Genomic DNA, 25,994 nt, shown 5'->3' with positions numbered 1-25,994 from the left:
GACCAACACAAAGAATTTATTATCATAATAAAGCAAATCACAAGGAACTTTTTGGTTTCCTCATAGATGTAAAAATTAAGTTTACACTATACAGTACTCTATTAAATGTACAACAGCATTATGTCTTAAAAATGTATATATCTTAATTTTAAAATGCTACTAAAAATGGCAGAAAAACACAGGGTTGCCACAAAGTTTCAAACTGTAAAACAAAAACACACAATATTTGCAAAATACAATGAAGCAAAGCACAAAAAAATGAAGTAGATCTATACTGATTTTGTATCCTTTACTGAATTTATTTACTACTTCTCACAGTTTTTTTAGTGAGTCTTTATGTTTTCCTGTATAGTATCATGTCATCTGTCAGTAAGACAAGCTCTAATTCTTCTGATATTTAGATGTCTTTTATTTCTCTTTCTTGCCTAATTACTGTGGCTAGGACTTTTAGTACTGTGTTAAATAAAAGTGACAAGAATGAATGAACATCCTTGTTCTTAATATTAGAGGAAAAGCTTTGACCTTTTCGCTGTCAAGTATGATGTTGGCTGTGGGTTTGCACTTTGTGGTTTTTACAATGTTAAGGCACACTCCCTTAACACCCAGTTTGTTGGAAGTTTTTTTCATAAATGGATGTTGATATCCATAAAAACATTTTCTGCATCTATTGAAATGATATGATTTTTTTCTCTATCTTTTTAATGTGATATATCATGTTGACTGATTTGTGAAGAGTGAACAATCCTTGAATGTCTAGAATCAATCCCAATTGATCATGATGCATAATCCTTTTAATATACTGTTGAACCTGATTTGCCAATACTTTATTAAGGATTTCTATACCCATGTTCATTAGGGATATTGGTCTATAATTTTCTTTTCTTCAGGTGTCCTTGTCTGATTTCCGTATCAGGGCCATGTAAAATGAGTTTGCAGTTGTCCCCTCCTTTTCTATCTTTGGAAAGAGTTTGAAAAATATTGGCATTAATTCTTCATTGACTATGAGACAGAATTAAATAGTGAAGCCATCTGTTCCTAGATTTTTATTTGTTGTGAGGTTTTTGATTACTGATGGTAAAGAATCTGACTGCAGTGCAGGAAACCCAGATTCGATCCCTGGGGAGGGAAGATCCCCTGGAGAAGGAAATAGCAACCCACTCAAGTATTGTCTGGGAAATCCCATGGACAGAGGAGCCTGGCGGGCTAATGACGGTGGGGTTGAAAAAGAGTCAGACAGGACTGAGCAACTCTCACTTTCTTTCAATCTCGCTAGTAGTTCCTCTGCTCAAATTTTTAATTTTATCTTGATTCAGTCTTGGTAGGTCGAATGTTTCTAGGATTTATCCATTTCTTCTAGGTTGTCCAATTTGTTGGTATGTAATTGTTTATAGTACCTATCATAATTCTTTGTATTTATATGGTATTAGTTATAATGACTCCCTTTTTAGTTCTAGTTTTGAGACTTTTCTCCTTTTTCTGTTGTATCTAGGTAAGTGTGTGTCTATTTTGTTTAGCTTTTTCAAAACAATATTAATCATTTCCACTAATCTTTTCAATTGTCTTTTCAATCTATACCATATATTTCTCTACTGATTTTTACTATTTCTTCTACTAACTTTGGGCCTAGTTGTTCTCCTTTATATGATTCTTTGAGGTGTAAAGTTAGGTTGTTCATGCACTGCTGACTTCATCATTAGCAAATAATTTCCTTTGCCTCTTGTTATAGTTCCTGGCTCAATGTCTATACGGTATGATAAAAGTAGAGCTAACCCTCTTTCTTTAGGTTTCCATTTTCATGGAATATTTTTTTCCATCCCTTCACACTCACAGTCTGTTTCTCTCTACTTAAAGATGAAGTTTCTTACAAGCAGCATTTGGTTGGACTTTTCTTTAAAAAATCGATTCAGCTACTCTTTGTCTTTTGATTGGAGAATTTAGTCCATTTACACCAAAAGTAATTACTGATAAATATGGATTTACTGTCGCCATTCTGTTCATTGCTTTCCGGTTTTCTGTAACCCTTTGTTCCTTTTGTCTTCTCTTTGTCCCTTTCATTTCAAGTTGTTGATTTTTCTCTATGGTATGTTTTGATTCCTTTCTCTTTAACTTTGTTATCTATTATAGGTTTTTTTAGTCTGTGGTTACCACGAGGCTATATAATACGTCTGGTATTTAAAGCAGTCTACTTGAAGCTGATAACAACTTAGGTTCAAATGCTTACTAGAATTCTATACATTTACTTTATCCCACTCTGACATTTTATGTTTTTGATGCTACAATTTACATGTTTTTATCATATGTATCCATTAACAAAGCATTGTAGTTATATTTTTGTCTTTTAGTTTTCATACTATAGAGGTGATTTACTTACCACCATAACAGAATTAGAATATTCTGAATATAAGGATATATTTACATTTACCAGTGAGATTTATTCTGACATGTTTCCCATTACTTTTAACATCCCTCTTTTCAGTTTGAAGAAGTCCCTTAGCACTTACTGTAAGGCTAGATTAGTGTAACTGATGAACTTCTTCAACTTTTTTTGTTTCATCTCTTCTTCAACTCTGAAGGACAACTTTGCTGGGTACAGTATTCTGCGCTGGCATTTTTTCCCCTTTCAGCACACTGGATTTATCATGCCACACACTTCTTGTTTGCCAATGCTGTGCTAAAGATCTACTCATAGTTTTACTTGGGTTTCCTGGTACATAAGACACTGATGTTCCCTTGCTGTTTTTACGATGATCTACCTTAACTTTTGATAATTTCATTATATGTTTTGACATGGGTCTGTTTGGATTCAACTTACTAAGAATCTTCTAGACTTCCTGGATCTAGATGTCTGTTTCTCTACCCATCATAGGTAACTTTCAGGCATTATTTCTTTGAATGAACTTTCTGCCTGCTTCTCTCTTCTCCTTCTGAGACCCCTACAATGAAATACTGGCCCACTTGACATTATCTTACAAGTCTGAAGGTATCCTCAGTCTTTTTCATTCCTCTCTCTTTTTGGCTCTCTGGATGAATTCTCCTCCCCTGTTTTTGAGTTCACAGAGTCATTCTTCCACTAGATCTACACTGCTATTGAAACCCTCCACTCAGTTTTTCAATGAAATCATTGCATTCTTCAGCTTTGTGACTTATATTTGGTACTTTCTTATATCTTCTATCTCTTAAAATTTTCACTTTGCTATTGCATTGTTCTCCTGACCTCAGTGAGCATCCTTAGGACTATTATTTTTGAACTCTTTTCAGGCAAATCATTTATGTCTCTGTCATTAAGGTCTGTTTCCAGAGTTTTCTATCGTTTTCTTTTTTTAATGTATTCCTTTTATTTTTCATTTTGCTTGACTCTATGTGTTTAGGAGAACAACCTTATTGTTCAGCCAGGCCTGAGTTCTTGGTTCTCGCAAACTTTTGTGAACATCCAAGATGTCTTCTTTGTTCTCAGTGGTTCCTGGAAGTTGAGAGTGTACCAACACCTATCAGTGTCCCAAAAGCAGAATCTCAGTCAACAGCTTTTAAAGTACACAAGTAAACTTCTTTCAGGGAAATACTGGGAGCTGGGCATTTCTGTGCACTCCCTCTGTGTTGAGTGCTCTGGGGATAGCCAGATAAGAACTGCTTCTTTGTTTGCTACTGTCCTGTGCAATCCACAAACACCAGTCCTGCTGGCCATCAGACACAGGCAATCAACATATGTCCTCTGGGTGGCAGTCACTATAGCTGAAATGCCAGACATGTGCACAAGCCTCTTCTAGGAGACATCATCAACCCACAGTGATGTAGAGAGAGAGCGAGAAGACGGCACCTTCTGGCCTCCCAGGTCTCCAAGAAGAATGGCAGTCAGCAACCTAGATGTGTGATAAATTAGAACCTGATCCTCAGGCAATTGCGTGGTAGTTTGAGCATTCTTTGCCTTTGAGCATTGCCTTTCTTTGGGATTGGAATGAAAACTGACCTTTTCCAGTCCTGTGGCCACTGCTGAGTTTTCCAAATTTGCTGGCATATTGAGTACAGCATTCTCAAGCATCATCTTTTAGGATTTGAAATAGCTCAACTGGAATTTCATCACCTCCACTAGCTTTGTCCATAGTGATGCTTCCTAAAGCCCACTTGACTTCACATTCCAGAATATCTGGCTCTAGATGAGTGATCACACTATCATGGTTATCTGGGTCATAAAGCTCTTTTTTGTATAGCTCTTCTGTTTATTCTTGCCACCTCCTCTTAATATCTTCTGCTTCTGTTAGGTCCCTAACATTTCTGTCCTTTATGGTGCCCATCTTTGCATGAAATGTTCCCTTGGTATCTCTAATTTTCTTGAAGAGATCTCTAGTCTTTCCCATTTTGTTGTTTTCCTCTATTTCTTTGCATTGCTCACTGAGGAAGGCTTTCTTATCTCTCCTTGCTATTCTCTAGAACTCTGCATTCAAATGGGTATATTTTTCCTTTTCTCCTTTGCCTTTCACTTCTCTTCTTTTCTCAGCTATTTGCAAGGCCTCCTCAGACAACCATTTTGCCTTTTTGGATTTCTTTTTCTTGGGGATGATCTTGATTACTGCCTCCCGTACAATGTCACAAACCTCCATTCATAGTTCTTCAGGCACTCAGTCTATCAGATATAATCCCTTGAATCTATTTGTCACTTCCACTGTATAATGGTAAAGGATTTGATTTAGGTCATACCTGAATGGTCTAGTGGTTTTCCCTACTTTCTTCAAGTCTGAATTTGGCAATAAGGAGTTCATGATCTGAGCCATAGTCAGCTCCTGGTCTTATTTTTGCTGACTGTATAGAGCTTCTCCATCTTTGGCTGCAAAGAATATAATCAATCTGATTTTGGTATTGACCATCTAGTGATGTCCATGTGTAGTGTCTTCTCTTGTGTTGTTGGAAGAGGGTGTTTGCTATGACCATTGCATTCTTTTGGCAAAACTCTGTTAGCCTTTGCCCTACTTCGTTTTGTAGTCCAAGGCCAAATTTGCCTGTTACTCCAGGTATCTCTTGACTTCCTACTTTTGCATTCCAGTCCCCTATGATGAAAAAGACATCTTTTTTGGGTGTTAGTTCTAGAAGGTCTTGTAGGTAGACAGCATATTAAAAAGCAGAGACATTACTTTGCCAACAAAGGTCTGTCTAGTCAAAGCTATGGTTTTTCCAGTAGTCATGTATGGATGTGAGAGTTGGACTATAAAGAAAGTTGAGTGCTGAAGAATTGATGCTTTTGAACTGTGGTGTTGGAGAAGACTCTTGAGAGTCCCTTGGACTGCAAGGAGATCCAACCAGTCCATCCTAAAGGAAATCAGTCCTGAATATTCATTGGAAGGACTGATGCTGAAGCTGAAACTCCAATACTTTGGCCACCTGATGTGAAGAACAGACTCATTGGAAAAGATTCTGATGCTGGAAAAGACTGAAGGTAGGAGGAGATGGTCAGATGGCATCACTGACTCAATAGACATGAGTTTGAGCAAGCTCCAGGAGCTGGTGATGCACAGGGAAGCCTGGCTTGCTGCAGTCCACGGGTCACAAACAGTTGGACGTGACTGAGCAACTGAACTGAACTGATCCTCAGGCAACAGCATTTATCATATGCACACAGGCCTCTCTGGGAGAAAGAATGGAAGATGTTTTTGTCAGCTCACTGTGGGTGGCTGAGCCCTAGAGGAATAGCCACAGGGAATCCTGGTAAGTCCATTAAGAACTATATCTATATTTGCTAGAGTCTGGTGGCATGGCCGACTTGATGTACATGAGTTTGAATAGGCTCTGGGAGCTGGTGATAGACAGGGAAGCCTGTCATGTTGCAGTCCGTGGGGTTACAAAGTGTCGAACACAACTGAGCGACTGAACTGAGAGTCTGGTGGGTCTCATGGACACAAACCCCTTTGGCTTTTAGAGCTAGGTGTTTGGGGGGCTGGTCCTTTCAGTGAAAGTTTTAAAAGTTGAGGTGCTACGTACTGGATCCAAATTCTCTGCTCCTCACAGAGTAGTTGGGAGTTACAACTTCCCCATTGATTGCATGTTGCTGAGCCAGGGTGGGGTCTATGGTGAGGATCTCATAAATTCACTAAGCAAGTTAAGATAGTCCAATTATCTTTTTACATAAAATAAATAGATTGGTACCATATCTGAAAAGATTACCGGCATCAATTCAGCAAGGCTGAACATTTCTATAAAATGTGAACTGAAAAAGAAAAAGATTCAAAAACATTCTAACTAATTTCCAGAAAAAGAATCACTACATACTTTTAATACACTCTACCAGGTGAAGAAATCAGGTAAAGAGAAAATAATTTAAATAAACGTACTATACAATATTTTCAAGTTTTGCTTTCTGTCAAATATAGCAAGCACTGCAAAAAAAAAAAAAACACCTGACCGTAAGACTGGGGTGATATGGCCTTATTACTGACAACCTAACTAAAATATCAAAGCAATGTTAGATCGACTTTCATTAGTTATGCCTCAAACAGTGCCATGAATCAACAAAAATAAAAATAGGACTTCCCTTGTGGCTCAGTGGATAAGAACTCACTTCCCAACATAGGGGACATGGGTTCGATCCCTGGTCTGGGAAGATTCCATATGCCAAGGAACAACTAAGCCTGTGCGCCACAACTACTGTACCCACACTCCAGGGCCCACAAGCCGCAACTACTGATGACGGTGCTCCTGAAGCCCGTGCTCCACGGCAAGAGGAGCCACTGCAAGGAGAAGCCTGTGCACCACGATAAAGAGTAGCCCACACTCCATGCAACTAGAGAATGCCCACATGGAGCACAAGGACCCAGTACAACCATAAATACATAAATGCATAATTTTGAAAAAATAAATAAACAAGGAAGAAGGCCCAAAGAGACTGAATTAACATTTCCCTGTAGGACAAATCACAAGGAGAGAGGGCCAGTGTTCTCCAGCCTTGAAATGACAACTACTTAACTTGATCTTGCTAGCTAGTCCTTGAGGTTCAAAAAAAAGAAAAAATCCTTTTAATCACATTTATAAATAGTTTATTCATGCTACATAATGAAAACCTGTAACTTACACCTGCCTTTTTCCTTATAGCAGTTTGATTTTCCACAGACTGCCCCCTACCCCACCCCTGGCTGAACTTCTCTGACAATGGCTGGTGACCCTTCCCTGTGAGGATTATCAAGATGTCTGTATCCGCAGCATTTTCATAAAAGTTCACTTCAACAAGTCTTTCTTTCATCATTACTAGACAACTAGTTAAGAGATTTTCTCAACTGAAAACATGATGCTCTAAACAGAACAGCCTATGAGCCGAAACATGTGACCTTTCCCCTGCTTCCGAAGCAGCACAGCAAACCTGCTCCAGGCAGCAACCATGGGCCCTCAGGAAGTTCAGTAAAGCTCCTCCTAGTGTCAACAGAAAGTCTTCCAGTCTAATGCCCGAGACAAACAGCCCTAATCACACCAACCGCACTCTTAGTATTTCAACACAGTAACTCTGAAAGAATAACCACAAAACAGACATCTCTCAGTTATCACTTAGAAATCACAAGAAGAAATCAGCTATTTGTATATTGCTGGAGTTGCTTCAGTCATGAGCAAAGGACATTTCAATCCCTTTAATTAGATTCCTTTCCTGCTTTCTCAAGAGACTACGACATCATTCTCATTTAAGGGTATTTAATAACTTCTTCACTCCGGGTATGATGTATTCTGTCTTACTTTATGTCAAAAAAAAAACCAACAGTGAACAGGCATCGACAGACTCACCAGACTATATCCATCCCACTGGATCGGTCACATCCTTCTAGTCTCCCCTCTGCTCCTTTATTCAAAACAGGTCTCCTCCCACTTCCATCCCTGGACATGCACAGCGATTATTCCTAACCTCTCTGTCTCCATTGGGTCTTCCCTATTATTCTCTAGCTCATCTCACTTTTTTCTCTGGGATCTCTTTTAGACACTGGATCCCAATCAAGCCTGATCAACGCTCTACTGCACTCCTGCACACATCCTGCTGGCCCTCTGTAGCCTAGCTTCTATGGTTCTTCACACACACACCAGCCAGTTTCAGGCCTGTGAATCCTTGCTCTCGCCAACCACAATCACAAAAGCAATCTTAATACTCTTTATTTCTATTTCCCTCTTTAGACATAACTCACTCAAAAACAAGAACAGTCATTTACTTGTATTAACTGTCTAAGATAGCACTTGGAACATGGTTACTAACTAAAATTTGATAAACCCAAACAACTAATCTCCATTAAGGAAAACAGTTACATAAGCTGGTTATTTGATTGAAACAGTGGATGCTCAACTTAGATGAACAAATCCATAAACCATCTCCAGAAATTAGGACTCTATAACTGCTCATCAAAATTCCAATTCTATTCAATAAATCTTCCTTCCCACATAAATAAATATTTTTAAATTAACATTTTAGGTATTTGGATTTTTTAAGAAAAAGAAAAACTGTTTTATCAAGTATTTAACCTTAAAAGCTTCTTCTTCTTTGCTGAACTTTCTGGAGTCTTGGGAAGTTTCGTCTGTTTCTTGGGTGTCTGCAAAATGATCTCTGTAGATTCTACCCTCAGGTTTTTTCGTCTTTCTGTAACCTGTCTTCCATCTGATCCAAAATCCATGTGGTATTTGTGAGAGGATTCTGAATCAATGAGCAAGACGTTCTCAGAGCTGTCATCTTCCTCACTATCTGATGAATACTCTAAAATCTCTGTAGGATTTGTCTGAAAACAAAAAAAATAAGAGAAATGCAATTAACTTTGGAGAATTCTTTATTCAAATCCATATTTATACCATGCCTATTATTCTACTCCCTTATGATTATATTCATTGAAATAACTTTGCAGACGTAATATCTGTATCTTAAACTTCTTTCTTGATACAAAACCCAAAGTAAGCAAGCCATATATCCAAAGAAGAGATTAAACCAATTGTAAGCCAGACACTATCTCACAGAATCCACCAAATCCAGTACAAACATTTCAATCTTCCTTCAATAAACTAAAAGAAATGTGCCACACATACGTCAGTCTCAAAAACTGAACTAATAACATGAACCTGAATGCCATTAGTCATTTAACACCTACTGGGAAAAAAGTAATCTTTTGATTCTGAATTTTAATGTAGGGTATAATAGTAATTTATTATTTGTTAAAACTCAAATTTTCTTTAAAACTGCCTCTTCAGATGTAACCCACTTAATTGACCAAAGAAGTCTCTAAGGATAAAGATGAAAAATTGAGTTTTCCCATATAATTCCAATGAAATATTTTCCAGAGGCCAGTTTGAAATTGCTAATAAAATTAATACACAGAAATCACTTGCATTCTTATACACTAACTATGAAAACTCAGAAAGAGAAATTAAGGAAACAATCCCATTCACTATTGCAATGAAAAGAATAAAATACTCAGGAATAAATTTACCTAAAGAAACAAAAGACCAAGTATACAGAATAAAACACTGATGAAAGAAATCAAAGATGATACAAACAGATGGAGAAATATACCATGTTCTTCCATTGGAAGAATCAATATAGTAAAAATGAGTATACTACCTAAAGCAATCTATAGATTCAAAGCAATCCCTATCAAACTACCAATGGTATTTTTCACAGAACTAGAACAAATAATTTCACAATTTGTATGGAAATACAAAAGACCCCAAATGGCCAAAGCAATATTGAGAAAGAGGAATGGAGCTGGTGGAATCAATCTTCCCGACTTTAGGCTATACTACACAGCTACAGTCATCAGGATAGTATGGTTCTGGCACAAAGACAGAAATATAGATAAATGGAACAAAATAGGAAATCCAGAGATAAATCCACGCACCTACGGACACCTTATCTTTGACAAAGGAAGCAAAAATATACAATGGAGAAAAGACAGTCTCTTCAACACGTGGGGCTGGGAAAACCAGTCAACTACGTGTAAAAGAATGAAACTAGAACACTTCATAATACCACACACAAAAATAAACTCAAAATGGATTAAAGACATAAATCTAAGACCAGAAACTATAAAACTCTTAGAGGAAAACAGGCAGAACACTCTCGGACATAAATCACAGCAAGATCCTCCATGACCCACCTCCCAGAGTAATGGAAATAAAAACAAAAATAAACAAATGGGACCTAATTAAACTTGAAAGCTTTTACACAACAAAGGTAACTATAAGTAAGGTGAAAAGACAACTCTCAGAATGGGACAAAATAATAGCAAACTAAACAACTGAAAAAGAATTAATCTCCAAAATATACAAGTAGCTCATGCAGCTCAATACCAGAAAAATGAACAACCCAATCAAAAAGTGGGCAAAAGACCAAAACAGACATTTCTCCAAAGAAGACACACAGATGGCTAATAAACACATGAAAAGATGCTCAATATCACTCATTATTAGAGAAATGCAAATCAAAACTACAATGAGGTATCACCTCATGCTGGTGAGAACGGCCATCATAAAAAAAGTCTACAAGCAATAAATGCTGGAGAGGGTGTGGAGAAAAGGGAAACCTCTTACATTGTTGGGTGGAAGGCAAACTGGTACAGACACTATGGAGAACAGTGTGGAGACTCCTTAAAAAAAACTGGAAATAGAACTGCCATATGACCTACCAATACCACTGCTAGACATATACCCCAAGGAAACCAGAATTGAAAGAGACACATGTACCCCAATGTTCACTGCAGCACTGTACAATAGCTAGGACATGCAAGCAACCTAGATGTCCATCAGCAGATAAATGGATAAGGAAGTTGTGATACATATACACAATGGAATATTACTCAGCTATAAAAAGGAATGCATTTGAGTCAGTTCTAATGAGGTGGATGAACCGAGAGCCTATTATACAGACTGAAGTAAGTCAGAAAGAGAAAGACAAATAATGTATATTAACGCATATATATGGAATTTAGAAAGACGGTACTGATGATCATATATTCAGGGCAGTAAAGGAGACACAGATGTAAAGAACAGACTTTTGGACTCAGTGGGAGAAGGCGAGAGTGGCATAATTTGAGAGAATAGTATTGAAACATACGTATTACCATATGTAAAATAAATGGCCAGTGCAAGCTTGATGCATGAAGCAGGGCACCCAAAACTGGTACTCTGGGACAACGCAGAGGGATGGGATCAGGAAGGAGGTGGGTTCGGGATGAGGGGACACACGTGTATACCTGTAACTGATTCATGTGATTGTATGGAAAAAACCATCACAATACTATAAAGTAATTATCCCCCAATTAAAATTTATTAGTTAAAAAATAAATGCAATAAAATAAAATCGTCTTTTCATCGCACATCAAAAAAAAAAAGAAACTGGTCCTATGTACCTTTTCCCCTTTTAAAGTCTTGTTTTTCAGAATGTTCTATTAATTTGTGTTTTTGTGCTATCTTGATAATTGAGGGAAATATCATCATGGCATGGTTGACAGAACTGTCTACATAACATAATTATATTATATAATATAATAATAATATGCTTGAGAGCATAATAAATATTTACCTTTGGAATTAAAAAAAGAAACACCAAAACAGGAACTATGTTAGAATGAGTCACTGAGTCTTTTTCCTAACATTTCCTATACTTTCTTCTACTCAAATTTCTGAACTATCAAATAAGTAAGAATTTTTGTTTTGAACACCAGATTATAAAATAGGACTTCACATCAAGAGCCAAAACTGGGGCTTCCCTGGTGGCTCAGTAGTAACGAATCCGCCTTCCAATGCAGGAGACACGGGTTGATCCCTGGTCCAGGAAGATTCCACATGCCTCAGAGCAACTAAGTCATGCACCACAACTACTAAGCCTGTGCTCTACAGCCTGGCAGCTGCAACAACTTAAGGCCACACACCCAGAGCCCGTGCTCTGAAGAGAAGCCACGGCCGTGAGAAGCCCGAGAATCTCAACTAGAGAGTAGGCTCCCTTGCTGCAACTATAGAAAAGCTCGCACAGCAGTGAAGACCCAGTACAGCCAATAAATAAATAAGTAAATAAACGGCAAATCCTGGAGAGAAGAATCAAAACATTCTTCTCTAATGTTTTCTGTCTTTGCCCAGAAACATGCTAAAATGTTTAAATGTGGTAGATATTTTCCTATTACTTGATTTTGCAAGTCACTCTCATTGTTTTAATGTCAGCAAAAATTTATCCTTCAGTATTCTAATTTTCCAGTATATTAGTAGCTGCTCCTAATTTAATAGCTACACTAAATTTTTAACTCATTAAATGTAAACTGTACATTTAGTTGAATGGGTTCTGTACCCCGTCAATTCATATTATAGCTACAGGAACCCTCATAAGGAGCTCTTCCTATTGATGGTCAGCTTGGACTGTGTCACTGGCACTGTAGCAGGCACATGGACACACGTGAACAAGGTTATCACTTGTGGGTATGTGTGTGCGCATGTGCACCGGTGTGTGTGTGTGTGTGTGTGTGTGTGTAGCTTAGCATTACAATTTTCATCATTTACCAATCTATACACAAGGCAAAACATTTATAACATTTGGCCTTTTGAGAATCTTATCATTAAAATCTTTTTAAGAGCTTAAAAAGGACCTCACCTATTCCCACATCTCAAAAGTTTGGGTAGTCACCTGTTATCAGGTGCCATTCAAAATATGAAAAAGTAAATGAAAAAACTGTCAAACGAAGAGCTTCATCCCACAATCCTCTCCACAGGCTCAACTGTGTGTCCACTTTACTGTGTAACTGAAGTATTCAGTTACTACACACTGCTCATCAGGGGCACATGTCCCCCACCCCCAACTCTGCCCTGCCAGACACAGCTTCTGAGTAAACATTAAGAACAGGCCACAAAAACAACCACAGTAGTGGACGCTGAAAACCAAGTTTCTTGACACTGAAATTTGTGGATATTACTTGAGAGCTCCCGATTTAATTTCAAGTTTTTGCTATGGCATGTCTTTTCCTTTAGTACTCTAAAGTTGTGCACTTCCCGCTAGAGCAGGGCTGCTCGGCGTCAGCACTGCTGCCCTTTCACCCTGGATAATGCGGGGGCTGTCCTGTGCACCACAGCATCCTGGCCACTACCCACTAGCGGAATGAGCACTGCCCCTCCAGGCATGACTGTCAAAAGTCTCCAGGCGTCCCCCAACTGAGAACCACTGTCCTAGAAAAAAAGTCAACAAATAACCAGCTACACGTGGCTGGTGCCAGGGACTCACATGACAAACTGAAAGGGGCATAAGTGCTTTGTGGAGATGGGGAAGTCAAAACGAAATAGTCACAGAACAAACTGGTGGAAGTACTGAAACAGAAGTGCTGTTAAGGCTACACAGGAACAGGTAAGAGAACAAAGCCAGCTGGGGCACAAGGAGAGGGGAAGAAGGAAACAGATGCCACTCGAATCAGGATTTGCCACCTAAAGTTGAATGCTAACTGTAGGTTATTAGGCAGAGAGAGAAGGAAGTACATTCGGGGACTAGGAACAGGACGACCACAAATAGGAGGCCAGAAAGAACAGAGCACACGCAGGGCAATCTACAAGAAGCAGACAAGAGGGGTATCGAAGCGGACCACAGCAGGGCATGCTGCTTTACTGAGGCCCTGGTGAGCCACGGGCAGTTTTACCAGGGGCAAGCCAAGGCGCATGCTTGTGTGGAGAGATCACCAAGACAACATTCTGAAGAATAGGCTCGACTATGGGCAGGTAGAGACAGCAGCTAGCAAGAAGTCTCCTCCATAACCAAAGCAAGAGATGAAGATGAGAGAGGTAGCAGGAGGAGACAGAAGCAGACTGGAAAGAAATAATGAAGAAAATGTAACAATACTTGAGGACTCCCAGGTGTTAGAAATGAAAGTGAAGGCAGAATGAAAGGAGGTCCCAAGCACCTGGTCTGGGCAACAAGAGAAGTACATTTATCAAGAAAGGGAATTCCGGAAATATATCTGGAACAGGATTGTTGCCAATACTGAATTTGGTTTTGGTATGTTAATACTGCAACGCCTATGAAACAGCTGAGGTAACAATGACCAAGAGGCAGTCATGGCTTGACGGGCCTGGAGCTTAAAGAAAGAGATCCGACATGGAGATCCAAGTGCAGGAACCATAGGGACAGAAACTGTGCATTCAAGTATGAGAGCTGGGAAAGATGATCCACAGAAACCATGTAACAGAAGAGAAGGTCCAGGCTGGAACTTTGGGAATATCATCAACATTTAAGCTGTATTCAGGTGAGAAGAGACAGAAAAGTGAACTCATCTGAGAAGGAAGAGATTGCACAGATACAAAACCAACACCATCTCAAGCTCAGCCCTGCCCTCAATCGCAGGTTATCTTAAGCAATTTGTTTAACTTTCCTATTCCTGTTTCTTCATCTTCAATTTGGAGAAACAATAACATCTAACACATTAAGCATTTCATTGTCATTTAGTCGTTAAGTCATGTCTGACTCTTGCAACCCCATGGATTGTTGCCCGCCAGGCTCCTCTGTCCATGGGATTTCCCAGGCAAGAATACTGGAGTGGGTAGCCATCCCCTTCTCCAGGGGATCTTCCCAACCCAGGAATCGAACTCGGGTCTCCCGCACTGCAGGCAGATTCTTTGTCAACTGCGGTGTTAAGCATTTAATAAATGTATTCAATTTTATATTTATTTTCTGCTAAGTTTTTTTCTTGATCCCTAAGAGGATCTCTGTAAATGACAATGAGGAACACAACAAATAATGTCTTCAGCAGCTGATCAAACACAAACAATGCCTTCGCCAACAGAAGAAACCATGTATTCTTCATGTTCAGTTCAGTTCAGTCGCTCAGTCGTGTTCAACTCTTTGCGACCCCATGAATTGAAGCACGCCAGGCCTCCCTGTCCATCACCAACTCCTGGAGTCTACCCAAACCCATGTCCGTCAAGTCAGTGATGCCATCCAACCATCTCATCCTCTGTCGTCCCCTTCTCCTCCCGCCCCCAATCCTACCCAGCATTAGGGTCTTTTCCAATGAGTCAACTCTTCGCATGAGGTGGCCAAAGTATTGGAGTTTCAGCTTCAACATCAGTCCTTCCAATGAACACCCAGGATTGATCTCCTTTAGGATGGATTGATTGGATCTCCTTGCAGTCCAAGGGACTCTCAAGAGTCTTCTCCAACACCACAGTTCAAAAGCATCAATTCTGCAGCACTCAGCTTTCTTCATCATCCAACTCTCACATCCATACATGGCCACTGGAAAAACCATAGCCATGACTAGACGGACTTTTGTTGGCAAAGGAATGTCTCTACTTTTCAATATGCTATCTAGGTTGGCCATAACCTTCCTTCCAAGGAGTAAGCGTCTTTTAATTTCATGGCTGCAATCACCATCAGCCGTGATTTTGGAGCCCAAAAAAATAAAGTCTGACACTGTTTCCACTGTTTCCCCATCTATTTCCCATGAAGTGATGGGACCAGATGCCATGATCTTAGTTTTCTGAACGCTGAGCTTTAAGTCAACTTTTTGACTCTCCTCTTTCACCTTCATCAAGAGGCTCTTTAGTTCTTCTTCACTTTCTGCCATAAGGGTGGTGTTATCTGCATATCTGAGGTGATTGATATTTCTCCCGGCAATCTTGATTCCAGCTTGTGTTTCTTCCAGCCCAGCGTTTCTCATGATGTACTCTGCATATAAGTTAAATAAGCAGGGGGACAATATACAGCCTTGACGTACTCCTTTTCCTATTTGCAACCAGTCTGTTGTTCCATGTCCAATTCTAACTGTTGCTTCCTGACCTGCATACAGGTTTCTCAAGAGACAGGTCAGATGGTCTGGTATTCCCATCTCTTTCAGAATTTTCCACAGTTTATTGTGATCCACACAGTCAAAGGCTTTGGCATAGTCAATAAAGCAGAAATAGATATTTTTCTGGAACTCTCTTGCTTTTTTGATGATCCAGCGGATATTGGCAATTTGATCTCTGGTTCCTTTGCCTTTTCTAAAACCAGCTTGAACATCTGGAAGTTCACAGTTCACGTATTGTTTGTTGTGGCTTTTTTTCAGTCTTAGAAATTGGATGTGCCTACATGAAAAATGTAGGCACATCCAATTTCTAAGACTTAAAAAAAAAAAGCCATAACAAACATATTTGGAAAAAGATAGCAAGCAGCAGCACTTCAGCACATTTTACTTTAGAACTGCTCCTAAAAGGCTGAAATCCTGATGAATGTGAAGGAACTCTCCTCACATGGACACAGGGAGAAATGGCAACTCACAAGATCCCAGCTGTCTTAGCCCCAGCTTGACAGGAAGGAACTCACATTCTTTCACAAAGCATGCTGAGTGCACGAGTGCACATGCTCCATGGGTCCCTGTGCATGCATGCAGCAGTGTGAGTGCATGGGATAGGAAGAGGAGGAAAGAACCAAAGGCTGCTCACAGGAGTCTGCAGGTTCAGAAGCTCCAGGTGACATTTTATCTTTACTGTAGAAGCTGATTAACGAGAAAGGAGGGCTATGAGTTTTGGAATGAAAAAGACTTGGTTTTGAATCACAGGTCCCCTATTTTACTGTTTCGTAGTTGCACAAGTCACTTCACTGGCTCTGTCATTCCTTAGCTAAATGGAAATATTCTTCCAGAAGTATTTTAAGGATGAGCGATAATGACTACTTATTATGAAATAATTTAAGCACATGGAAAAGTGTAAGAAATAAAAAATACCTGTGTTCATTACCTAATCACTCTTCATCAAATATTAACACAATACAAATTTTTCTTCAGTTTTTTTTTTTTTTTAAAGGCAGTTGAAAATTCCTGTATCTCTTCATGTTCTAGTTTTCCTCCTTCCTGGAAGTAACTCCCTCCTGAATTTGGCATTTCATCAACGGAGAAGGCAATGGCACCCCACTCCAGTACTCTTGCCTGGAAAATCCCATGGACGGAGGAGTCTGGTAGGCTGCATTCCATGGGGTCGCTAGGAGTCGGACGCGTCTGAGCGACTTCACTTTCACTTTTCACTTTCATGCATTGGAGAAGGAAATGGCAACCCACTCCAGTATTCTTGCCTGGAGAATCCCAGGGACAGGGGAGCCTGGTGAGCTTCCATCAATGGGGTCGCACAGAGTCAGACACGACTGAAGCGACTTAGCAGCAGCAGCAGCAGCAGCAACATCCTCTTTTTATTCTTCTTTATTACACACACAAATACTACAGAGTATTATTTTGTAAGCTTTCAAACTTAATACAAAATTTTTAAGTGGCATCCTCTGAACACAGCTCTGAATGACCTACTTTTTCCATCAATATTATCTTTTTAAAATATTTATTCATGTTCATACATGTAGCTCTATTTCAGTGCTGCCCAATGAAAGATATATAATTTAAAATTTTCTAGTAGCCACAGTAAGAAGATAAAAAGAAACAGATGAAATTAATATAATGACATTATTTAACCAAATATATAAACAATAGTATCACTTCTTTCTCAGGTCTCACCAGAATCACCTTTAGCAGTCCCTTCACAGCAGTCTGTTTTTGTGTCTATGTACCTCAAAACTCTCCCAGCCTTTCCCCACATCCAATTCTGAGGCCACCTCTGCACTTTAAGGTATTTGCTACAGCAGCACCACACTTCTCAGCACCAACCTCTGGATGAGTCTGCTTAGGCTGCCAGAGCAAAAGACGAGAGACACAGGGAGATGGAGAGACCAACTTTCACCAGCTTCCTAGGGAAAGCTGACCAAATGGAGCCCTCTGAAAACATTCACATGTAATTACTTTCTTCAGGTCTATAGTCCAGTTACAGAAATAATATATCCTGAGCAATCTCAGGATATACTAGCATGGTTCTAAAACCTTTACTCCTCCTCTTTAATTATATTTGCTTTTTGTTACTTGCAACTAAAAATTAACTATCTGCTAAATATCTCAAAGTACAGAAAGTGTTCCATTAAAGAAATAGCAACCTTATTAAGGATATACTATGTGTAAGGTGTTACACATGAGAATTTAATGAGATACAGTTCCATAACGAACCTGAAATCAAATAAAGGAGATATTGTAAGCACAGCTCACATGAGATGTTCCAAATGAGCACAGAATAGAGCCCCTGTTTCTGGCTGATCAGAAACCAGCAGATGCTGGAAGAGACAAAACCTACACTGGGTCTCAAAGGACTGAAGAATTCTTAGCATTTTAAAGATGAGAAAAGATGAAAGAAAGCACATGAGGCAGGGAAGTACCAGGGATATTCGAGATACACAGACAAGTCTCGACAAATGAAAGTGTGGAGTTGACACTGGGAGGCAAGAGATAACAACGTAACCGACAGACTGGGGGGTAGAGAGCACACATGTCCTCTCACATAAAGACAAATCAAGTGAGCCGTCAGCAGCGGGAAGGAGGGTCTCAATTTATTTCTTGGAATGATGATAAATTTGATGGCAAATTCACTCATATACTTTCTGTGTGGCTTCTTGGTACCAGGGACTGCTATGGGTCAGTGATAAGGCCCATGCCTTCAGATTTCTTTCCATTCCCAAAGCCACTGAAGACACGCTCTAGCAAATTAAGTTTGTTGTTGTTTAGTCGCTAAATCACATCTAACTCTTTGCGACCCCATGGTCTGTAGCCCAACAGGCTCCTCTGTCCATGGGATTTCCCAGGCAAGAATACTGGTGTGGGTAGCCATTTCCTTCTTCAGAGGATCTTCCCAACCAGGGATCAAACCTGTGTCTCTTGCGTCTCCTACATTGGCAGGTGGATTCTTTACCACTGAGTCACCTGGTAAGTCCAGCAACTTAAGTTACTATAGCATTTTAATGTGCTGAAATTCACCACACTGGCAAGTGTAAATGCATTCACAGCCTACTACTTTAATAATTATTATTCTAAAACTGTTCGGTAACCAAATAGCACTAATGAAAATACTGCCGATAGTCGGTTCAAGTAATGCACTACAAAAGGCCAAATTTCAGTCAAGACAGTGGTGCTACCAACTGAAATAGAGGACACACTCAAGAGCAAAGAATGGAGAGCGAAGATGTTCTCTGGAACACGTGGAGTTTTAAATGATCACAGGAAGAGCACAGACACACAGAGCCACCTAGCAGGAGACTGGAAATTCAGCTCCTTGACAAAGATGCCACTGGAGAAGAAAGGATTCAAGACACCAATAACACCAACCCGTAAGACTCCTCATGGAGGACACGAGTGAGGACAAACTGGCTGCGGCACTCTAATTTCTGGGCTTCGTGAACCGAGTCAAGGTGCATTTATTACTTCTGCCTCAACATAGACAACCAACCTCCTACAGACTGTATGACAGAAATCACAATGACTCCATCTTACTTTGATAATATATAATACCGTGCACCCAAGATGATAAAAAGACTCCACTGTCTCTCCCTTAAAATCTGCCAGTTATTTGGCAGTGCATATATCTGGGAGATGAGCAGAGCAAGGACAAAATGGGAAGCATACACATACACTTACGTGAGCTGCAATCGGTGGAAAAATCAGGAATAAAAAAATTCTCTCTAAGAAGGTGGATATTCAACACTTTTTATTTAAAATAGATTTTTAAGTAAGTATCACAAAAGTTTAATTTAAAAAATTGATTCACACAATATTCAATGTAATTCATCTGATATTCTTTAAGCTGAAGTTACCTCCTGTAATCCTATCCACAAATTTCTGCCTGAAATGTTCAGGAAAGATTCTCATAAGTAAAGAACTAGCCCTGAACCTAAGCATCCTAGTTCCTGCAGGAAGTCAAGCGTCTACCTGCAAGACTAAGACACGCTGCCATAAAACAAGTGATACCCATCAGCCCGATGAAACAACACTCTCTAACCTTCAGAAATTACAGCTTTCAATTCTAAAAGGTATAGATAGGTTGCACCAACAGCAACAGTGGAATATCAGTAACAATTAATAACCTCTTCAATTCTAAATGACACTTCTGTAAGCTAAATTACTTACCCAGCTGGCAAAACAAATGAAAGGTAACTAAACTAAAATCACTCCTTGAGATAACCAATTACAGGGCAAAAAACAGCTCACTTTACTGTATTTTACGCAAAAACAAAAGCTTCATGCTCTGGTCTCAGCCCAGCAGGGTCAGTGAAGCACCCTGTGCGCCCGAGGGCCCTGCCGTGGGGGCAGCCGTTGGCTGCACCCTAACTGGCAGGCCCGTGTCTCCAAGCACTGGTTTCTGCTCTCTGAGGCTCCCACCCAATTACTGGCCGGCCCAGACCTGCCCGGGGAGATCAGCAAGGGCCAGGCCACGCCAAGTTCACCATGTTTATCCTGATTCAGCCTCCTTTTCTTCAACTCACACTACAAGTGACAGCAGTCACGGGAATTTTAAGGACATAATAAGAGAAGTATAAGGTCCTGCCTGTTGAGGAGCTTTTGAATCTAATAACAACCACTAAATGTTTTTACATAGGTTAAAAGTTGGGGGCAACAGCTAAAATGCTAAAGAAGATATGCCCTGGCAGCTGTGACGAGTAAAATGACCAAAACCAATACAGCTCTTAAGAATTAATGGGAATAAAGAATATTGGCAGCTGATAAGCCAACAAGTTTAGTTATCAGATACTTTCATTTCCACTCAAAACTAAAATGGAATTCATTCCTTTAACAAATCAGCTGAATGCTGCTGTGCATCAGAGATCATTCTGGGTACAATGAATCTAGTGGTGGCGATTGGGGTAGGGGGGAGTGGACACCAGAATCCTAACCTCTATGGTCTTTAAATTCTGGTGGAATCATCATACACACACACACACACACACACATACACTGTCACTCCTTCATTAACGTGGGCTGTTCTCTATCAAAAACAACACTGGATGTGCAGAAAAGGACAACAAAATCATCAAGGAAGGAGTGTATCAGACTTCTAGATCCTAACAGAATTTTATTTTCTATTGGGATTAAAAACCAGTAAAAGCAACATAATTCTAGATAATTCAGTCTTAAACTAATCATAGATGATACACTTTGGCTGTTTACTTGCGTGCTTTTTGTGACTGAAACTTTATCCGTGAAAACCACTGCCAGCTAGTGAGAGGGAAAACAAAAGCTACAGATTTTCTCACACATTCAAGAAAAAAAAATTTTTTTCTGAGGTAAACAGGTTTAACAAGCTACACCCAGAGTTACACCTCTGTAAACCATTTGGCTTGCCTTCCCCAAACAAAATGTTTCCAACCTCAAATTCCAGCCCGATGAGAACAACAGAACTCAAGTCCTACCGACGTTTTGTGGGTTCACAGAAGCACCGTTCCACCTCATCTTTACAACCAAAGTGCCTGCTCTGAGGAGCCCAAGGGGAAAACAACAAACAGCAGGGGAAAGGCTCATCATTAGAGACAGAGCAGGACAGTGACTGCAGCACTCAAAAAGGAAGCTGTGGGTCAAAGTTCACTGAGCAGCAGCTGAGGGCACAAAAGCGCCTGATGGCCTGGGGCGAGCAGGGCCTCGCGGCAGAGATCCACCCAGAACCAGGATCCCCTGGCCCAGTGAGTGACTACAGGACAGGAAAGGAAAGCACGCCTCCTCCCAGGAAGATGGTGCTCGACTGGAGTACAGACGCAGTCTGTGACACAACCTCGCTGCCTCTCTCTCTGTTTCAAACATTTTCAGGGAAAGACAACATGTCTTTCTGCAATGTGGTCTTCTGGCAGATAGGCAGGGGTGGGAGACGATTACCTGGTCAGCTGGAGGCTAAGGAACATCCAACTCAGAGCACGCTCAAAACTGGAGCCTCAAAACTAACAGAGAGGCAAAATGACCACACACTCAAAAAATTAATCTATTCATTTGCAAACAGAATCAGAGGCAAGACACAGGCTGTTGCTAGTTATGAGCCAGACTTTGCTTTTTTTCAAGGCAAAGAATTAAAATCGTACACAAACTATTAAGTACAAAATAAGACCATGGGCGTTCCCCTATGGCTCAGTGGGTACAAAATCCGCATGCAAGGCAAGAGACAAAAGAGAGGCAGGTTCGATCCCTGTGTTGGCAAGTACCCCTGGAGGAGGAAATGGCAACCTACTCCAATATTCTTGCCTGGGAAATTCCATGGACAGAGGAGCCTGGTGGGCTACAGTCCATGAGGTCGCAAAGAGCTGGACACAACTGAGAAACTAAGCAAGCAACCAAAGCTACAAGGGTATATGGTACAACACGGGGAACATAATTAATATTTTATACCTATAAATGGAGTATCACACTCAAAATTCTGAATCACTATATTGTATACCTGTAACTATATAATATTGTACAGCAACCACACTTCAATTAAAAAAACTAAACTAAAGCAAAATAAAATCCTTCACAGTGCAGAATGGGGTGGGGGTGGGAAGTCAGAATGGAGGGAGGAGTCTGGAGAAGGCAGAAGGCTTCCAAGGAAACAAGCCAGGGAAGTGCCCTAAGAAACAAGGCAGTAAACAAAGGCAATACAGTGAAAGGCCAGTATACAGCCTCACAGGGCCTAGGGAGCAGTCTCCAAGCATGGTTCCAGGAGGTGTTAACAGGCATGAAGATAAAGGCAGAGGGGGGCTCCACAGTCAAGGCAATGTGAATAAACATGGATGAATGAAATTAAATCCTGAGCTTTCTCAGGAGCCTTTACTACGTCCTTCCATCTGTGATCTCTAAGAGAGGGCTGTAATTTTCCGTAACTTCTACTTCTGTCTGTTTAAATATTGTAGACTGAATGTAGTTTAACATTTTCTTGACAGCTGTTCTCATAGAGAAACATTACTTAGGATGTTGAGGTGTGCAGTTCTGCACGAGCCAGATAGGCTTCCTTTCCCACCATTTACGAGACTGCTGCTGGGCCTCAAACCTGCGATGCTCCAGCCTGCTCCTGCTGCATTTCTGACTATCAAAGTCACAGACTCCTTGCTTGCTCTGGGTTTGAAACCAGGAAACAGCAAGGCTCAGTGCTGGACAACAGGAGGACCAAAAAGATGAATAAAATATATACTCTGCTCTTTAGACATCTCTATCTGGCTACTTGCTTACAACCGAGTGAAGTCAAAACACTCACTGTAAAGCAAATCTAAGAGCAAGTATTTCAGAGGACCCAGACCTCGCTCCAGATCCAAGGTTAGCTGAAAGGGTCCCAACTGGACTTCAGGAAGGTAGCACCTGACCATATCTTATATACAAACATATGCTTCTTCAAAATAATCAAACCTGACCAAAATAATCCTCACAATATTCCCTTGAAAGAGGACAAATTAGGTAAACTGAAATAGAGAAAATAAAATGACTTAAACATAGTTGTGCAGTCACACAACAAGATAAGGAAATAATCTCAGGAATCCCCACTATCCACACAGAATCCTAAACACACTGTATCAGCCTCTCTCTAGAAAACAATGCCAGGCAAAAGAATAGAGGAAAACTTATACATATGTGTATACACACATATATACACACATATGTATACATATTTAACTTTGACAGCTACAGAAGTACAGGAAGGCAAAACTTAAGAGAATTCTGTCCATAGAGGAAATCTGTCCTGTATATTTTTCCATAACATGAGGGTTGATAAAGGTGATACAGCAAGCACTTTATATTAAGGTATTTAAAAGGTGTAATATTTCATGATGCTCATTTCATCATTATTTCAATAACTAAAAGCTAATGTTTAATACAGTTAGGAATTTAATTTGCTACAATGAGCCAAAACAATATTATGGAGGTAAGTCAACTCTGAAAATGATTACTCTTTAACATTCATGCAGGAACATGAACTATGAAAAGAAGTACCACGCTGTTTCAGTCCCTATAAAAGCCAGAAACAGCAAAGTAGTCACCCTTAAGAAGATACTTGATTTAAACTATAAATTCAAACAAAATAATGCTTATCTTTGTGAAGTTTTAAAGACCCATGATTCTATAGTTATGTTGGGCTTGATACATGAAGTCATGCAGATTTTCTTACTTGAAAAATAAAGATAATGCTGACTAAAAATAATTTACTAAAAGAACATATTTGAAATACAGCTGTAACTAGCAGAACATTCTATATGTACATGAAACTACATACATAAAGACTGTACCACAGAACATTTACAGCCAGCAAAAATTCTGTGCGTGTTTCTGAACACGTACTATGGAATGCTCAGGAGCATTAACACACGGGGTGAACCAACCACGTGTGCTCAGAAGGGCTGCTTTACTCACTGGCTCTTGACTGGCACTAGAGAACTGACCTCTTAGGATATTCAAACTGATAGAAACAATTTGCACACTCAGTACCTTGGCCACATTGTACTGTTCTGTCCAGATGGTCTGTGCAAATAATGTAATTCATGGTAAGCATCTGCTTTCCTTCTGGAACTAGGTTTGGTCACTGCAGCCAGTCACCAGGCACTGTTATGGGGACAACCAAAACTACGCAGAACCAGTGAGCTTACTACACTCTGCAAGCGCTGCTGCAGGTCGAGATGAAGCGTGTCCTCTGCTACCCCTGGGCGAGGACTCTGAAGCTTGTGCCTGGTCACCCAACTTCTGACACATCTCCCCCTGCGGACTGTGCTTAGTATCATTTGTTGTAATAAATCACAGCCTCAAGTATAATGACTTCCAAGTTCAATGATTCCTCCTGACAAATCGCAAAATCTGGAGAGGGTCTTAGGGATTCCAGACACACAGAGTTCATAATTTTAATACACTTTCCATCATTTGAGTAGAATGAGAGGTACAAACTAGTCTATGCAATCCTGGTACTCAGATACAGTTCTTTTAATAACATATATGTTACATGACTTAGAGAAATATCAATCTCCATTCATGGAAACTATTTATAGATAAATATGATTTTAAATCAGATCACCATCTAGAAAACGGGATGGCAGGTTTTTTTTTTTTTGGTAAAGGACCATATGGTAAGTACTTTAGGCTTTGAGGGCCATACAGTATCTTTCACAAATACTGAACTGTGCCACTGCAGCATCAGCACCCTAACAGACAGTGCAGAAACCAGTATGCATAGCTGCATTTCAATAAAACTTTATTTGCAAAGACAGGTAAGGGGCGTGATGTAGCATGCAAGCGACAGTTTGCCAACCTCATTCCAGAACAAATGATTTTTCTCAATTTCTTTCCTAGGTAAAGAAAACCACGTATTAAAAATATAATAAAACAAAAAGTAAACAAAGGAGAATACCAAAATTCTTTCTTCATCACTCAATGTTGCTATAATAAAACTCAAATCACCTAAATCATAAGTATAAATAAATTTTAAAAATCAATTTAGGATCTGCTCATACCTTCTGTGAAATCAGTATAATACCAAAAGTCACAAAAAGGCAATCCAGGGGTAACTTCCTGGCTCTCTAGCACTGGGTAACTCTAGCCTGGGTTTTCTATTGCTTCATAACAAATCACCACTAAGTCAGAGGCTTGAGGCAACATCCATTTACTAGCTCACAGTTCTGGTGTTCAAACCTTTATCCAGGGCAAGAGAGTTCAGGCTGATGTCTCTACACAGAGCCCCTAAGGGTCAGTCAAGGTGCTGGCAGGCTGCTTCACATTTGGGCACAGGGTTCTCTTCCCAGCCCCCACAGCTGTGGAAGACTGAGCTCCTCACAGCCTCTGGACTGAGGTTCCTGCTGCCCATCAGCTGGGGGCTGCTCCCAGCTGACATTACTTTCCACATGGCCGCCCCATCTTCAGATCCAGCAACAAACAGTCCTGTTCCTGTGGAATTCTCACATAACCTTCTGCAACTTGTTCTTACAGTCAAGGTGTAAACATTTAATTTAGACAACAACTGGATTCAGTATTGCTCAATGAATATCTCCAAGTGTGCCTAACAAAATTAAAGCTCTGAAAAATCACTGAGAGGTTTTGAAATGAGCTTTTTTATAGAAACGGTCTGACCTTAAGAACATTTAACCCAAGCTTCTGAGACACTGGACCAGCACTGACGTGAACCTTAAGCGTTCAGGGACCACATGACTTTGAATGAGGTCGAACAAATATGCTTATCATGCAAGGTTCTTAACCATACTTGTA

General features: G+C 40.0%; 1 protein-coding gene across 7 annotated transcripts in view; it reads right to left on the bottom strand.

The window, feature by feature from the left end:
- The window catches only part of SPIDR (scaffold protein involved in DNA repair), a 274,921-nt gene that overhangs the window by 168,711 nt on the left and 80,216 nt on the right, over positions 1-25,994 (bottom strand). For all 7 annotated transcript variants that reach the window (XM_081498011.1, XM_081498004.1, XM_081498005.1 and 4 more), the window contains one exon: positions 8,476-8,726. In XM_081498011.1, coding sequence (XP_081354137.1) covers positions 8,476-8,726 — 251 coding nt within the window. The remainder of the gene's footprint in view (positions 1-8,475; positions 8,727-25,994) is intronic.

Source organism: Giraffa tippelskirchi, chromosome 6 (genome assembly GCF_054371585.1).
Source record: "Giraffa tippelskirchi isolate mGirTip1 chromosome 6, T2T-mGirTip1v1.2.pri, whole genome shotgun sequence".
Taxonomy (NCBI): domain Eukaryota; kingdom Metazoa; phylum Chordata; class Mammalia; order Artiodactyla; family Giraffidae; genus Giraffa; species Giraffa tippelskirchi.
Note: the sequence above shows the minus strand (reverse complement) of the source record. Positions and strands in the feature narration are given on the sequence as shown.